The sequence below is a fragment of the Microcebus murinus genome, chromosome 16 (genome assembly GCF_040939455.1).
Source record: "Microcebus murinus isolate Inina chromosome 16, M.murinus_Inina_mat1.0, whole genome shotgun sequence".
Classification (NCBI taxonomy): domain Eukaryota; kingdom Metazoa; phylum Chordata; class Mammalia; order Primates; family Cheirogaleidae; genus Microcebus; species Microcebus murinus.
In genome coordinates, this window is record NC_134119.1 from 59,745,621 (window position 1) to 59,762,916 (window position 17,296).

The 17,296-nt window shown below is 38.7% G+C and overlaps 2 protein-coding genes across 9 annotated transcripts in view; one reads left to right on the forward strand and one right to left on the reverse strand.

Moving 5' to 3' along the window:
• ZNF529 (zinc finger protein 529) overlaps positions 1-4,060 on the reverse strand; it is a 53,055-nt gene extending 48,995 nt beyond the window's left edge. The window contains exon 1 of the mRNA XM_075993038.1: positions 3,970-4,060. The gene's annotated coding sequence lies outside the window, so the exon portion shown is untranslated. The remainder of the gene's footprint in view (positions 1-3,969) is intronic.
• ZNF382 (zinc finger protein 382) lies at positions 1,119-16,940 on the forward strand. Of its 8 annotated transcripts, none has more exons than XM_012774911.2 (5): positions 1,119-1,572; positions 3,675-3,748; positions 6,383-6,534; positions 6,773-6,865; positions 14,707-16,940. In XM_012774911.2, exons 3-5 carry the CDS (start codon positions 6,396-6,398, stop codon positions 16,122-16,124), a joined length of 1,650 nt encoding a protein of 549 aa, XP_012630365.2. In that variant the 5' UTR covers positions 1,119-1,572; positions 3,675-3,748; positions 6,383-6,395; the 3' UTR covers positions 16,125-16,940. The 8 variants fall into 8 exon arrangements, with proteins under 8 accessions (XP_012630365.2, XP_020139078.2, XP_075849156.1 ...); XM_020283489.2 differs by adding an exon at positions 5,598-5,631 and having other exon boundaries at positions 1,120-3,748; positions 6,408-6,534; XM_075993041.1 differs by having other exon boundaries at positions 1,120-1,774; positions 6,408-6,534.
• Positions 16,941-17,296: the final 356 nt, after the last annotated feature.

Genomic DNA, 17,296 nt, shown 5'->3' on the forward strand with positions numbered 1-17,296 from the left:
ACAAAGAAAAAACTCAAAATGATCTCTGGCTTGACTTTAGGATGAGCAACTGGAATGCTTTTCTCCTCTCAGGGTTCTCTTGGAAAATGCCAAAACATGGAAAGAAAAGGAAATCATGGGCTTTCTTGGAGCCCAGACAGGGTAAATAAGAACACATTCTTCACCACTAGCAAGCTTTCATCAGCACATTAAATAAATATACCCAGATGGAATTATGAGAAAGACTGGAGTATTGTTGACCCTCCCCTTTATCATAAAGTCAGGTTCACTGAGGCCCAGGACTGGAATCTGTTTCTATGTTCACAGTAGTTTCCTGTAGACAGAGCTATGAAAATGTGGATCTGCAATGTTCAACTTGCCCCTACAGAGCTGCTAAGAGGGATCTTGGAGGAAGCAATCCTACTCTTGTGGTCTCAATATCCTGTCTTTCCAGGATCCTGCCTTGGGAGCAATTCCAGCTTTAAAATCTCCATACCAAACACAGGCTGTGCTTTTTTACTTGCAACCTTCATTCTAGGTCTCAGATATCCAACTTCCCCTCTTTCATTGCCACTTGGCTGCACACTGTGCAGTGTGGCTATATGGTGAAATGACAGAAAACAAAACCCCGTGCAACAAATTCCAAGAAAGCATGGTGCTTAAAATTGGCCCCGGGGGATGGCTACACTGCCAGTCTACTGTGTATTGAGCATTAGGCTGGACGGTGGATACAATGTGCACGGATGAAACCAACAGCCGCCATGCTTTGGAACAGGAGGCCTCCCAGTCTTCCACAGGCACATATCCAGCCAGGCGGGGATATCTGGTCCACATATTCCTCAGTACCAGAACTGCAAAAATGAAACTCTGCTTCCCTAAGAACAAAACAAAAGCCACGCTGGGCCAATCTGGATCACAGTCTGCAGTCGGTTACAACAGCGCTGTCACACAACAGGACACACCTCACAGTCACCGCTAACCGCGGTCTGACGAACGGCCCCGCCCCCACGCAGTCCCGCGGGCCCAGTCAGGAACAGTCTGGGCCTCCCCAGCGCGCGCCGGCCCGGCCCCGCCACACGGGCACAAGCCCCCATACGGGCACCCTCCTCGGCGGGCGGCCTACACACGGGCCCCGGCTTCGCCTCCACCTGCCCAGTCGCGGGAACGCGGCGCTCCTACCGTGAGCTCCTCTCGCATCCAGACCTGGGTCACCTCAACCCCGCGCACAGAAAACGACCGCAAGGTCGGCGGGAAACGAACCAGCGGGAGAAGTTCCTCGGAGGCGAGGGGGCCGGGGCGAAACGCTGGCCAAGCCGGAAGGGACCCGACGCCGAAGCGGAGAGCGCGGAGCGCCGGCGGCCAGCGCCGCGCAGCTCCTAACGGGCCGCCCCGGAGACTCCTGGGAGCTCAGGCCCACACGCGTGTGCGCAGGCGCGGACGGCTGAGCCCGGCCGGGGGCGCGGTGTGGTGGGTCTCGGGGGCTCTGAGGAGGCCGAGGAGCGGCCTCGGAGATCCGCTCCCGGGAGAGCAGACTAAGGGAGCGGAACCGGGTGGGGAGGCCAGGGAGGAAGCCGGGAGTCCGAGCTGGGCCTGGTAATTCTAAGGAGGGAACCGGGACCGCGCTCTCCAGACGTTCTTATCTGTGCGACCAGGGCCTCGGGTGTGGTCCGGGGGCGTGACCTTGAGAGTGACCGCGAGCGAGCTCCGCCAGGGGGTATTTTGCCTGCTTGGACCCGGAGGAAGCGACTTCGCGGGGAGCGGGTTCCCGCGCCCAGCAGGCGCTGAGAGAGAGAGAGTGTGAGTGTGTGTGTTAGTATGAGCGCGCGCCGAATGGGAGTGGTCTCCCTGCCCTACCTGCTGCATGTTAGGTGCATGCTACTCTGGGATGTTGCGGCCGTTTTGTGTGTACAGTGGACGGATTTTCGTGTTAGCTGCGTGAGATTTCCTCTGCATGTGTCTATTTTTAGATTAGGTGTGAGTCGTATTTGAAACTGTGTGGCAGCTGGAGAAATGAAAGTGATTTTTGAATGATTGTGACTTTGCCTGGAATTGTGTAATGTGCTGAGATCGTGAATGACAACGGCCTATGGACTGGTTGTTTTCTGAAGGATGTTTGATTGACTATGACTATGCCTGTGTTTGTAACCTACTGTTATTTCTGATGGTTTTGTGACTATGGGAACCGAAATATTTGAATGATTGAGGAACTCTTGTATGACTGTGTCTAGTTGGTTATGTAAGATTTCATTATCTGAATAGTAAGCCATTAAGCCTGCCTCCAAAATTGTAAGTAGCAGTTTAGCAAATAAAGAGGTATTAGTATTGTAAAGGAAGAAGTAAAGTTTTCATAATTCCCAGCTGGCAAATTTATTGCCAGGAAACACTATTATAACTAAAACTAGTGTGCAGGAAAAACAAACAATTTTTACCGATAACTACCACTTTCAACACTTATATCTCAGTGAGGTTTCCTGCTCCTGGATGAAATCAACGGCAAGATCAATAACTTCTTCAGGGATTCTAAGATAATAAATAGTATTTTATACACTTTTAATCACAGGCTAGTTTCACTGTAGTAATTAAAATAGTTAACTTGCTAACTAAAGTATTCACTGTAGTGGTCCGTACTTCAGGCATCATTTAGCAAAATATTATTCTTTCTGCCTGGAAGCCTACAGAGTGGCTTTCTACCCAGAAACCTGATCAATTTCTTTTCTATTTTTATACCTGCACTACTAAAAAGTATCCTCCAATAGTTAATCCTTAAATTAACTATTAACAAATTAATAATAAATAATACTTAATTTCAATAACTATACTTAAGTAGTGTTATACAGGTGAATCAACAAAGAGTTGAAGTAGAGAAATTAAATAGAAAGTTGAGACATATTCTCAAGTATTTAGGGAAGTGATAAAGATTATATGATATATTATAAATGTGATAAAGATGGCATTTCACATCAGTTGAAGAAATATGAATTATACAATATGTAGTATTGCTAAACCACAAAACATACAGGTGAAGAATCTTCACAAGGCAAAGACAATTTAATAGTCTATATGAGAAAGTAAGAAAAAGTATTTTCAACTTAAAGTAGATAAAGGGTTAATTTCCTAAATTAAAAAAATAGAAGAAGATAATGTCAAGTAACTAGGAAATAAAAACCCAAGAGAAAAATAGACATACTATAAAGAGATACCATTGCAGAAAAGAAATAGGAATGTCTTTAAACATATTTTAAAAAGCTTACTCTCAACTACAATCTAGACCTGATGGGTAAAGATTTAAATGTCATCAAGTGTACTTCACAGTGCATGGTAAGATATTATGCACCACTGGCAACAGTGTAAATTGGCATAAAGTCCATAAAGAACAATTTAGAACTATACAGTAAACCCCGGCTCAATGGGAGATGGAAAGTAGACAAGCAGAGGGAAAAACACAATGTTACCTCTCTTCAAGCTACACCAAGTTCCCCAGAATCCTTTCTACCTTACCATGAAACTAGGTTTCTGATGTTTGTGAAGGAGTAGGATGTGTCCATTTTCCCACTAACCTCTATCTTAGATTTCTGAAGGGTATGCAGACCGAGCAAGTACTGAAACAGTGAACATTAATGCAGATTTAACTGAGTTATTCTGGGAGATCTGACTTAGATCTTACATACTTGTATCCTCTATCTTTGCCTTCTCAGGACTCTTCCTTTTTCCAAAAGAAGAGCTCAAAAGAGAAGGTTCATCTCTTACAAATCTCAAAGCCATGTCTCAGGTGAGATGATGTTTCCTCTCCTTCTGAAATAACCTTTTTTCAGGGTATATGAACACTTGCTTCCCTGTCCTTAAATTTTATGAATTTTGGCATTTTCTTCCATGAAATTGGTATTTAATCAGGGTCCAAATTAGGGTAAGGCATGGGGTGCAATATTTATGGAGTACTTTCAGGGCTGTGCCTTCCTAAATTTTGCATTCTAGGTGCCTCACCTGACTTACCAATTTCTCAGCCCTGTTCACAGTTTCTCCATTCCAACCAGATAAGCTTAGGCCTTCTCCAAGTGCATCTTCTAGCTGTAGCCAATGCTCACATATTGGATTGATTGGGTATATTGTTCATCATCTTTCTCAATCTTCTCACAAAAGTCCTGTGGGAACAGTAAGATATCTTGATTTAAGTGTAAAGTAATATATTACTTTACATTATAATCTACCTTATCTTGACACTGATTTGATATCTAAGTTGTTGAGTAGGCAAGGAGCAGACATGGAAAAACCTTGATCATCTCCACTAACCTAGGTTTCGCAATGATACAATGAGAGGTAGAATTGGTAGATCACATTATTAGTTTGTGGAAAGATGTCCTGCTTTGTGAGGTTTTTAGAACAGATAATCGATTGTAAGCTCATACAGAAAATTGAGGTTTTTGTTCCTCCTCTCTGATCTATTTTATCCATGTCTGCTAGCAGTTCCTACAAATTGTAGCCTGCAAATGAAATGAAAACCTTTCCAGTATCCCAATGTTGTTATAGATTTATTCTTATCTTTTTAGTTTCTTCTAATTTTTTTATATGTGAGTACAGGAGAAGGAAATGCATATGCTAGTCCACTCTTGAAATATTCTACTTTTGAGTCAAATGGTACTTTGTCCTGTCTTCATATCTTTATTTCAGAAAATTCGTCTTCATCTACCAACCTTCAAAATATTGATTTTTCTCCAGATGCTAAACTGGTTCTCTTCTCTTCACAGTCTCTTTTTCTCTATGCACAGATTCACTCTCAATGCTACACTTATCTGACTCTCTGATACCTCTCTCCATTCTAGACTTCTGTCCAGAGTGTCAGAATCATGTATTCAACTTCCAGTAGCTATCACCACCTGTATGTTCCACAGACACTTAAGTACATTTCCAAGGTTTACCTCATTACCTCTTGTGGTACAGCCTATTCTTTCTTCTATTTCCCATTTTCATTTTCTAGTCCCAGCAGCCACACACTTGCCTATGCAGATAACCCAAGAGCTTTGCCTCTCTTTTTTCCACTCTGCAACCAATTTATGACGAATTCTTTTGCAATGTATCATGTAGGAACTAGTTGGCCATTGTCAGCCTGCTAACACTACCTTAATATATAGGAGGCATCTCTAACTATGGTTACTTGTCATTCCCACCTAACACACCTTAAGCCTTTTGCAGTATTCAAGAATACTGCCTGTGAAGTACAAATTTTATCATATGTGCATTGACTTAGTTTCTTCATGTTCTTTATATTTCTTAAAGACCCAAAGTGGGGCATGCCTCACAGTGGAATGTATAAGACAGTATATTGGAAGGAAAGAAAATACCAACAGTTTACATTCAAGAGCACTAATCATTAACATTGTGGGTTGCCACTAATGCCTACTGATGATTTATAAATAACTACAATGTTGGGAATGTGCTCAGTACATTTTTAAGACCACTGCTATGTAAGGGAAAAAGCATAATATTATCCATAATATGCCCACTGCCTACCTCCATGTGCATTTTTCCTTCTTAGAACTCAGAGACTGTTTACTAACATACTATGCCTTTTGCTATTTCCTGAAGGTACTAACTGGTTTTTTCTCCCCATGAATTTTTAAAAGCTGATGCCCTGTATTCCTACAAAACAAATACATTGTGAGTACAAAACTTTTATGTCCTCAATGAAGCCTCGGAGTACAAAATGAAATTTTTCTTTGCTTTGTGATACTTTCCCTTGTACGTATTTCTGTCATTGCATCTATAATACCTATTGAGTGCATGTATTTACATGTGTGCCTCTTCCTTAGCCTATAACTTCTCATAAGCAGGGTCAGGGTCTTATTCATTTTAGTCTACTAGGCAACCATTTACATACAGGAAAAATAGTGTGATCTCAGTATATTTAGCATGAGATAATAAGTAAATAAAGATGAATGCAGGCTGGGCGTGGTGGCTCACACCTGTAATCCTAGCACTCTGGGAGGCTGAGGCAGGCGGATCACTCAAGGTCAGGAGTTCGAAACCAGCCTGAGCAAGAGGAAGACCCCGTCTCTACCAAAAATAGAAAGAAATTAGTTGACCAACTGATATAAATAGAAAAAATTAGCCGGGCATGGTGGGGCATGCCTATAGTCCCAGCTACTCGGGAGGCTGAGGGAGGAGGATTGCTTGAGCCCAGGAGATTGAGGTTGCTGTGAGTTAGGCTGACGCCACGGCACTCACTCTAGCCTGGGCAAGAAAGTGAGACTCTGTCTCAAAAAAAAAAAAAAAAAAAAAAAAGATGAATGTATTTTCAGAGAGCCTTTTGTACAATATAAAACACGAATAAGAAAACTAGTTTGACCATCAAACACTGTCAGAACTAGGTCTCCAATATGTAGTTCTTACCCATTTCCGATCACTTCAGGATGAACTAGAGTATGCCCTTACAGGGATCAGTGTCATTCAAGGATGTGACTGTGGACTTCACCCAGGAGGAGTGGCAGCATCTGGACCCTGCTCAGAAGGCCCTGTATAGGGATGTGATGTTGGAAAACTATTGCCACTTCATCTCTGTGGGTAAGGAACACTCCTTGAGTCTTTCAGTGTCATGTATCTCTTTCCAGGCATTCCTGAGTCTTACAACTTTGAATTTCAGGGATCACAGGTGATGAATCCTCTGATCCAAAAATGTTAGCAAAAAAATATGATTATGTCCTCACTTGCATAATGCAAGGTAGTGCTCATCTGCTACCTTGAAGCTGTATCTTTATCTTACTTCAATAGTTTAGACCAAGTCTCATTTTTTCATTCTCAGGGTTTCACATGACTAAGCCTGATATGATCCGCAAGTTGGAACAAGGAGAAGAGCTATGGACACAGGGAATTTTTCCAAGTCAGAGCTACCTAGGTGAGTCTGTACAAATAAAATCCAGTGGATATTAAATCTCAGGTAGTTGATGCCTTTGAATGTTTTTAGGGATTTTTTAATTGTGATAAAATACACACAATATTAAACTTTCCATCTTAAACATTTTTTAGCATATAGTTCAGCAGCATTATAGTTCACCATCATCCATCTCCAGAACTCTTATCTTACAAAACTGAAACTCTGTACCCATTAATAATAATTTCCTTTTACCCCCAATCCCTAAACCCCTACAATCATTATTCTACTTTTTGTCTCTGTGAATTTGACTAGTCCAGGTACCTCTTGTAAGTGGGATAATACAGTATATTTTCTTTTTGTCTGCCTTATTTCACTTAATATAATGTCCTCAAGGTTCATCCATGTTGTAGCTTATATTAGAATTTCCTTTCTTTTTAATGCTGATTAATATTCCTGTGTGTGTGTATACACCATGTTTTGTTTATCCATTCATTCATTGATGGACACTTGGGTTGCTTCCACCTTTTGGCTATTGTGAATAATACTGCTATGAACATGGGTGTACAAATATCAGTTTCAGTTCTTGGTTTCAGTTCTGTTGGGCATGTACCCAGAAGAAGAATTGCTGGATCATATGGTAATTTTAGGTTTAATTTTTGAGCAATCACCATACTGTTTTCCATAGCAGCCATACCTTTTTACATTCCCACCATCAGCGCACAAGAGTTCCAGTTTCTATACATCTTCACCAATGCTTATTTTCTTTTCTTGAGAGTAGCCATCTTATTAGGGATATGTTTCTAAAGCTTTTAGATCTGTTAAGTATCTACACATGGCTGACTTTCAGAGGCTAATACCTCTAAAATCTAAATTTTAGGTTTGAACATCACTCCCCATATAAATTGTTTCCCTGTTTGCCTGTGTTTATAGAAATATTGGCTGCTATTACTTTACCAAGAATCTATTGCATATTTTCCAGGTATAAGGTACATAGAGATCTTAAGTGTGAAGTTCTTTGAGTTTTGACAGAAGTATAAGCCCATGTATCCCACACCCTGGTCAAGATAAAAGACACTTCCATTAACCCATTAAGTTCCTTCAGGTCTCTTCCAAGTCAGTGCCTCCTATTAGGACAGGCACAATTGTGATGTCTACCAGCATAGATTAGTTTTGTTTATTCTAGACCTTTTTCGTGTGTGCTTTCTTTCACTCAACTTAAACTCTGAGAGATTTATACATGTTTTTGCACATATAAGTAGTTTGTTATTTTAATTGTGAAATAGTATTCAATTATATGAATATGCCAGTTTGTTTATGCATCTCCACTTGAAAGACATGTGGGATGTTTACAAGTTAGGACCATTATCAATAAAGTTGAATCTGTTCACTGACTAATATAGATCTTCCAAATGTTGACACATTTCCATATACAATATAAAAAAGCCAAAGCCCACTTTTGTTAATAACATCAGCAATCTCATCAGAAAACTCTTTTAGGTATTGGGAAACTGACAGATTCACAGTAGAAAATCCAAGCTTTCCAACATAATAATCTGTACTTGAAAGATTAAATTTTATCATTGGCAACAAATATTGGCAGATATTTTCCTTGGAGTAAAAGGTTCACTTTGTTCATTTTCAAAAAAAAAAGGCTGCCAGATATCCATATCTGAATAATAGTTCCACTATCAAGTAAAAATGATCTTCCCCCAAAACTATGAATATTCAGTTTTCAAGTCAAATAATGTTTGTAACTTTTCCTTACAAAATATATCATACTCTGGTATACAGTAGAAGTGCTTTATGCATGCTTCTTTAATCATCACATAGAATATTAAAAAGATACGTACTCAAGGATGGAAATCTAATATAATTAATGATTTATGCTCATGTGCCAGCATTGTACCCACTGCATTAATCAAATTTTTAATTTTCTATATGTTTTGACATCTTTGAGGGGAAGACCTTGCTACCTGGGGAGAAAGACTGCCCCTTCCAGAGTTAGCTAATTCCTAGAGACGGCAAACAACTTGTCTGTGAACTCACCTTTCATAACAAACCAACCAAACCTGAGCCCATACTCCCAAACACTTCCTTTTTTCAGCTCTCACAAACTAAGCCAATATATTCCCTGCCCTAAATCACCTAAGTCCAAGTACCAGACATCTAAAGACCACCCCTATAACCCATAGCCTGCCAACACTATTCAAACTAGCCAGTCCTAAGCTGTTTTTCTCTGCCCTGCCTTGCCTTTCCCTAGAAATGCCAATGAAAGTTGTAACCTAGGCTCTTCCCCCTTGCTCCTTTCTGCCTTCTGACCAAACTTGGTGCTTCCTCATGTGGCCATTTGTAGTGTGGCACGCCCCCTTCCTTTCAGGAAATGTAAATAATAATAATCTTCTTTCAACAGCACTAGCTGCTACATGTTGTCATTCAGTTACTCCATAAACTAAAATCCATGGGTACAAATGAGACACCCACCATTGCTTTTGCCCCATTAGTACAAACATAAATACAGTAAAAAAGACAAATGAAGTGTTATTATTAATGAAAATAGTTTTTACCTTGCAGATATTCCCCATCACCCCCAACATAAGGGTCTCAAACACCAGAAGTTCATGCATCACACTTTGGGAACCAGTGATTTAGTTGCTTCTTCTTGTTTTTCCTCTTTCTTTAGCATTTCAATCCTCTATATTCCTTCTTTTGTTATAATCTCCTATTTGTAAGAATTCTTACATCTATCCAAAAAATAAAAAGGAAATCATTGTTTAATATTTGTCTTCCTCTTGGTTTTTATTTTCTTTTCCTTTCCTGTGCAATGCCTTATACTTGTTTCCTATACTCAGTCTCATGTCCCATTCTCGCCATGAGACTTACGATCAGATTTCAAAATCCATCTGCCAGTGATAATTTCAGGATCACCTTTTCTTTCCAGTATGTGCTTTATATCATAGTGCTGAGCATCATTCCTGATATCTACCCACCTTGATTTGGGTGAAAAATACTAACTCATTCTCATCCTATTTCCCTGAGTACCTTTTCACATCTTGCTTGCTTTTCTTTCCTTTATCTACATTGCCTGGGACAATAAATATTTGTTGAGCAAATGAATCTTGTTTCATTAGGCCTCTCATTGGGGTCTTTCTGATGTGTCCTTAAAGGCTCTTTCTTCCCCCTCATTTCTATTTCTTTTTTTTTTTTTTTTTCTGAGACAGAGTCTCACTTTCTTGCCCAGGCTAGAGTGAGTGCCGTGGCATTAGCCTGGCTCACAGCAACCTCAAACTCCTGGGCTCAGGTGATCCTTCTGCCTCAGCCTCCCGAGTAGCTGGGACTACAGGCATGCCCTACAATGCCCGGCTAATTTTTTCTATATATATTAGTTGGCCAATTAATTTCTTTCTATTTTTGGTAGGGACTGGGTCTTGCTCTTGCTCAGGCTGGTTTCAAACTCCTGACCTCAAGCAATCTGCTCGCCTTGGCCTCCCAGTGTGCTAGGATTACAGCCGTGAGCCACTGCACCCGGCCGGCTCTCCATCATTTCTTATCTTCATACAAGTCCTGCAAACTATAATAATCTGGTCCATTCTAAAGTTGTGATATCATTGTTTTACATGACTGGCTTTCAGATAGACATATCAGCCCATTTCTCACACTTGAACTCTAGTGTATATGTTTATCTTCATATGGGAGTATAACTATCAGTTGTCTTATCCTTTTTGTTATCAGTATATCAGAATAACAATTATCTTTTATTTGTTGTTTTCTTTTTTTTTTTTTTTTGAGACAGAGTCTCACTTTGTTGCACAGGCTAGAGTGAGTGCCGTGGCATCAGCCTAGCTCAAAGCAACCTCAAACTCCTGGGCTCAAACAATCCTACTGCCTCAGCCTCCCGAATAGCTGGGACTACAGGCATGTGCCACCATGCCCGGCTAATTTTTTTCTATATATATTAGTTGGCCAATTAATTTCTTTCTATTTATAGTATAGATGGGGTCTCACTCTTGCTCAGGCTGGTTTCGAACTCCTGACCTCGAGCAATCCGCCCACTTCAGCCTCCCAGAGGGCTAGGATTACAAGGGTGAGCCACCGCGCCTGGACTCTTTTATTTGTTTATTCTCTTGTTTATATAATCAGCCCGGTAGTATCAGATTGATTCTATCATCCCTATTATACTTTCTTGATAGTCTCTCCACAATTTGTATTACGTTATCTCAGCCTGTGAAATATCTTTCCATCCTCTTATATTCTCATTTGCCATTGATACCATCCAAAGTGAGAGCCTTGTCATTTCAGGTGTGGACTGCTGTAATGACTCTCTAGATTTGCCATGATTTTTCCCCAGTTTTTTAAATTTATTCTGTCAATATGCTAAAATATATGACTTATTATATCCCTCCTTCTTTAAGGGCTGAGAGAATAGTACCACACTTGGTCATTCTAAATCTATTTCTCTCTTTGACTAAGAACTTTTGATCATCTCTATTTGTTCAAGTCTCCTAAATATACTCCATATACAATCAGCCCTCGATATCCACAGATTCCACATCTACAGATTGAACCAACTGCAGCTCGAAAATATTTAAAAAAAAACAAAAACACACACACACAAGCACATATATATTAATATATAAATAATATTAATACAAATAATACAGTATAACAACTATTTACATGGCATTTATATTAGGTATTATAAGTAATCTAGAGATGACTTAATGTATATGAGAGGATGTGTATAGATTACTGCAAATACTATGCTATTTTATGTGAGGGACTTGAGCATCTTCAGATTTTGGTATCCTTGGGGGGTCAGATAATGAGGGACAACTATAATTGGTTTTATTCCTTACAGCTGGACCTTTCATTATAGGACATACCATATGTTTGCTATTAATACTTGCAAAGTTAGTCAACTTATGAAGCTTGAGGATCCCGTAGTCTACACAAGACTTCTGACACCAACTGTAAGTTCAGGGGTCCCCAAGATAACCCTTAGGTTCAATAATTTGCTGAAAGGACTCACAGAATTCACTGAAAGCTGTTATATTCAGTTACAGTTTGTTACAGGGAAAGATTTAAATTGGCCAAGGGAAGAAGGACACAGGGCAGAGTCCAAGAAAGTACCAAACATGTAGCTTCTAGTTGTCCTTCTTTTATGGAGTCTTAAACAGCATTCCCAGCAACAATATGTGATGATACATACAATGTGTTGCCAAGCAGGAATGTTCAACCAAGCTTCTGTATCCAGTGTTTTTATTGGCGCTCCATCAGACAGGCATGCTGGACTGCCCATGTGGCTAATCTCAGTCTCCACACCCTTAGGAGGTCAACCTGATACTTCATAACCCAAAGCCCCTACCCTAAATCACATTGTTACTATCTGTCTAAAGTCTCCCAGGCAAACAAATAAGCTTTTGTTAGCCATGATGTTCCAAGGGCTTAAAGATTACCTCCCTGAAGCCAGAGTCAAAGGTCAGACCTCTCTTTCTGCAAGGTTAAATTATTTACCACCCCAAAATATATATCCTCCAAGTTTCATTTCCTCCACAAAATATTCGTTGACTACTATAGACAAGGTCTATTTCTTTTTTCTTCATTCCTATTTTACTTAATGTCTGTAACATGTGAACAGACACATCCTCTGATATGTACTAATAATTTGGTACCTAGTTCAACACTAGTTTATCTGAGGCTTCTTTCTCGATTTGGTTAATAATTCCCCCAAAATAAGGTCCTTTCTTTTACCTTTCCTTACTGTAGCTTGTAACAGAGGCTAGGTATTCAGTAGTTACCTAATTGATTGTGGTACCATGCAAGGAAAACATCTTTTTTATCCATTTCAGAAATCATTTATTGGTAAGTTCTTTTTTTGCCAGACCTGCCAAGATCACATCCCCTCACTTCAGAATAACAGTATGTTAATGTATACACAGAAGGTTTCAAAGATAGTCAATAAAATATTGACCTCCAAGAACAGAAGTTTTATTGAGAAAGAAATATTATCAAATTGAGCATTTTACATAGAATAGTTATGTTAAAATACTAGTTTGTTGGAATATTTCTTCAAATGGATGTGCCAGAGCATAATTAAACTCCAATTTCAGACAAATTAGACACTGAAGGGTAGAAATACTATGTGAAGGCTTTAAGAAAAATTGAATAGTAGCATTTACTTGGAGATATTTGAGGTTATTAGGAAAACAACGTAACTTCAATTATCACTACAGATTAGTTTTACTATTCTGAAACTGCACATGAATGGAATTGTACAGTATGTACTCTTTGGCATAAAGCTTACTCTCTGCCAAATGTTTGGGATTCATCTCTGTTGTCAATGTTTATCGGTAGGTTTTTTTTTTTCCCTTTTTATTGCTGAGGTAGTATTCCATAGTATAAATATATGATGCAGTGTTACCTGTTTATCTTTTGATGGATATGTGGGCTATTTCTAATATGAAGCTATTGTAAATAAAATTGCAAATTGTAGGTAAGATTAATCCATCTTTATAGTTGCCTCATCCCCTCAAATAGGAGTGGTAATAAGAATATAGTCAAGAGTTTATAGAAAAATAATAGTTAAGGTTAATCAGTACCCTACACATACATTGAAGAATCCAGTCCTTCACATCCCCAATAGGGAACAGAGTTATGGTATGTCTCTGCATTGGGAGGAAAACTGGAACCCATCTTTCTGTAACTGAAAAAAGTAATTTCAGCAAATTGAAAGAAGGAAAAGTTAGAATTGATAGTCATACAGGAGCATTTCATTATTGACCATCTCTGGAAAAATAAATTGATGATAGCAGCAACCAGAATACAACCTTAATTATATTCATGTTGCAGATATTCTTTGTCTTCTGGTTTATTTTATAATTTCTATTGAGAATATGTTTTCCTGATTCTCTGCTTTCAACAGAAAATATATCACAGTTATATAGACAGTTAGGGCCTACACTATAGATTAGTGTTTCTGTAAACACCAGGAAATGAGCTTTAAAAAGTTGTTTTGTGGCCGGGCGCGGTGGCTCACGCCTGTAATCCTAGCACTCTGGGAGGCCGAGGCGGGCGGATTGCTCAAGGTCAGGAGTTCAAAACCAGCCTGAGCGAGACCCCGTCTCTACCATAAAAAAATAGAAAAATTAATTGGCCAACTAATATATATATAATATAAAAATCAGCCGGGCATGGTGGCTCGTGCCTGTAGTCCCAGCTACTCGGGAGGCTGAGGCAGGAGGATTGCTTGAGCCCAGGAGTTTGAGGTTGCTGTGAGCTAGGCTGACGCCATGGCACTCACTCTAGCCTAGGCAAGAAAGCGAGACTCTGTCTCAAAAAAAAAAAAAAAAAAAAAAAAGTTGTTTTGTGATGGATTGCCTAAAAGGAAGTGAGGAAGAAAGCAATGTAAGCATTTTACAACACTTACTTAGGAGGGGATAAATGTACAGTTTTTCATCTCTTCCTAAGTAATTTTCCTTGAACATTGCTTACTGTTTAGTATCTTTAGTAAGCTCACTTCATTATCTCTGAATCTTCCCATTCCAAGAACAATCCCTCTTTCATCATTCTTTGTCTTCAACTCACTTATACTTTCTTTACAACTCACTTTTACAGCTTATATTTACAACATGTCAAAGATATGAGTATTCTTTGCTTATGATGATTTTTCTTCATTTTAACAGTATAGCACAATTTATGTTTATGTTTGTACATTTTCCCTACCTAGACGTAATTTATTCTGGCCTTTTTTGTAGACCACAATAGCAAGATATTCTATAGGTAGGTTGTACATAGGTTGTTTGTATATACATCTAATATATAGTATTTATATGAAGACTTATAGTGTTAATCATGTTCTTTTCTAGAAGATGGAAAAGCTGAAGATGTTTTAGTGAAGTTCAAAGAATACCAAGATGGACATTCTAGATCAGTTGTATTAATCAACCACAGAAAACTAATTAAGGAGAAAAGTAATACTTTTAAAAGACTTACTCTAGGCAAGAACCATATTATTTCAAAAACAACATTATGTGAATATAAACCTGATGGAAAGGTTTTGAAAAATATTTCAGAATTAGTCATAAGAAATGTAAGCCCCTTAAAAGAGAAGTTTGGAGAGAGTAATGGATGGGAGAAATCACTCCTCAATCCTAAGCACGAGAAAATTTATCCTATAGTGAATCTCCATAAACAAACAGAAAAAGATCTCAGTGGTAAACAGGAACTTATTCAACATCAGAAGGTTCAAACTCCAGAACAACCATTTGAGCATAATGAATGTGAAAAATCCTTCGTTATGAAAGGAATGTTATTTGCACAAACTAGATCTCATAGAGGAGAAAGAACTTTTGAATACAATAAAGATGGAATTGCCTTCATAGAAAAGTCAAATCTCAACATCCATCCACACAGTCTTATGGAAAAGAAGCCCTCTGCCTACAACAAATATGGGAAATTCCTCTGTAGGAAGTCTGTTTGTATTATGCATCAGAGATCTCAAACAGAAGAGAGACCCTTTCAATGTCCTTACTGTGGGAATTGCTTTAGAAGGAAGTCATACCTTATTGAACATCAGCGAATTCACACAGGTGAGAAACCATATGTTTGCAATCAATGTGGAAAGGCCTTCCGTCAGAAGACAGCCCTCACTCTTCATGAAAAAACACATATAGAGGGGAAACCCTATATTTGTATTGATTGTGGGAAGTCCTTCCGCCAGAAGGCGACCCTCACTAGACATCACAAAACACATACAGGGGAGAAAGCCTATGAATGTACTCAATGTGGAAGTGCCTTTAGAAAGAAGTCATACCTCATTGATCACCAGAGAACTCACACGGGAGAGAAACCATATCAGTGTAATGAGTGTGGAAAGGCATTTATCCAGAAGACAACCCTCACTGTCCATCAGAGAACTCACACAGGAGAGAAACCCTATATTTGTAATGAATGTGGTAAGTCCTTCTGCCAAAAGACAACCCTCACTCTTCATCAGAGAATTCATACAGGGGAAAAACCCTATATTTGTAATGAATGTGGGAAGTCCTTCCGCCAGAAGGCAATCCTCACTGTTCATCACAGAATACATACAGGAGAGAAATCCAATGGATGTCCTCAGTGTGGAAAGGCCTTTAGTCGGAAATCAAACCTTATTCGCCATCAGAAAACTCACACAGGAGAGAAACCATATGAATGTAAAGAATGTGGGAAGTTCTTCAGTTGTAAGTCAAACCTCGTTGTCCATCAGAAAACTCACAAGGTACAAACCATGGGAATGCAGTAAGTAATGAGACTTTTTTGTAAAAAACTTTTAGGTCATAGTAAATCCTATACATGATATGTTGCTTGCAAGTGTAATAATATCCAACAGTTTAAGGTACTGTACCACATATTAATCTACTATTGGCTAGACTAGCAGTTAGCCTATAAGATACACACACACCAAATATGACTAGACAAATTGACAAAAAAAAGAATTGAAATAAAAGCCCAAATTTTTTATTAGATTCAGCAGATGAAAATTTCTGTCAAATTGTCATAAACATTTGAAACTGTTTATTTTCAATTTAAATATATCTTTTTGTGAACCGGTAATAAGCAATTGGCCAACTGGCAGTGGCCCATGGACTGCACTGTGAGTAGAAGTTCTATAAAAGAAAGGAGGTATGTTCTCAACACGGACAAAGCAGACAAATGAGATGTGAACTGTATTTCTCACTGGAAATATGAAATAAAAATTAGTTGTTACCTCTTCAAAGTTAACCACAGTTCTGACTTCTAACATTATAAATTAGTTTTAATGTACTATAAACCTTTATATAAATTGAATTATATATTGTTTATTCTTTTATATATGGATTATTTCATTCATCAGTATGTCTCTAATCACTAGTAGTGCATGTGGCAGAAGTTTATTTTTATTCTATATAGAATTCCATTATATGATTATATCACAATTTATCCATTCTGTTGATGGACTTTTACATTGTTTACATCTTAGGGTCATAATAAATAATGCTTCTGAAACCCTATTTGTCTTTTGCTATATATATATGCATTTCTCTTGTGTATATACTTATGAATGGAATTACTGTGTATGTTCAGTGTATGTTCAGTCAGCTTTGGTAGATACTGCCAAACCACTCAGAACTTTCACACAGCATGAGATAATTCACTCTCAAGGGAAACAACTATGAATTTTATCAATATGTTGGTAGTTCAAACCAGAGAATTCATGCTAGAGGGAAATTATCAGTGTTATTATAAAAATTGGGAATGTGGATGGAATGCATGCAGAAAGGCTTTTAGCCACAGCTCAAATCTTAATACAAGACATATGTAATAAATGTGAGATTGCTTTTAGCCACAGTTAATGCCTTATTTGAAATAAAAAAGTCATACTAAAGAAAAGAAGGCATCCAGGATTTCCCTTGCTCAACACCAGAGAATTCTAAC

Bases quoted from the DNA above. Each gene is read 5' to 3' on its own strand.
- ZNF382 (XM_012774911.2), top strand. From the start codon at position 6,396: ATGCCCTTACAGGGATCAGTGTCATTCAAGGATGTGACTGTGGACTTC. The intron at 6,535-6,772 runs GTAAGGAACACT...TTTCATTCTCAG, and splicing joins TTGCCACTTCATCTCTGTGG to GGTTTCACATGACTAAGCCT. The intron at 6,866-14,706 runs GTGAGTCTGTAC...GTTCTTTTCTAG, and splicing joins TCCAAGTCAGAGCTACCTAG to AAGATGGAAAAGCTGAAGAT.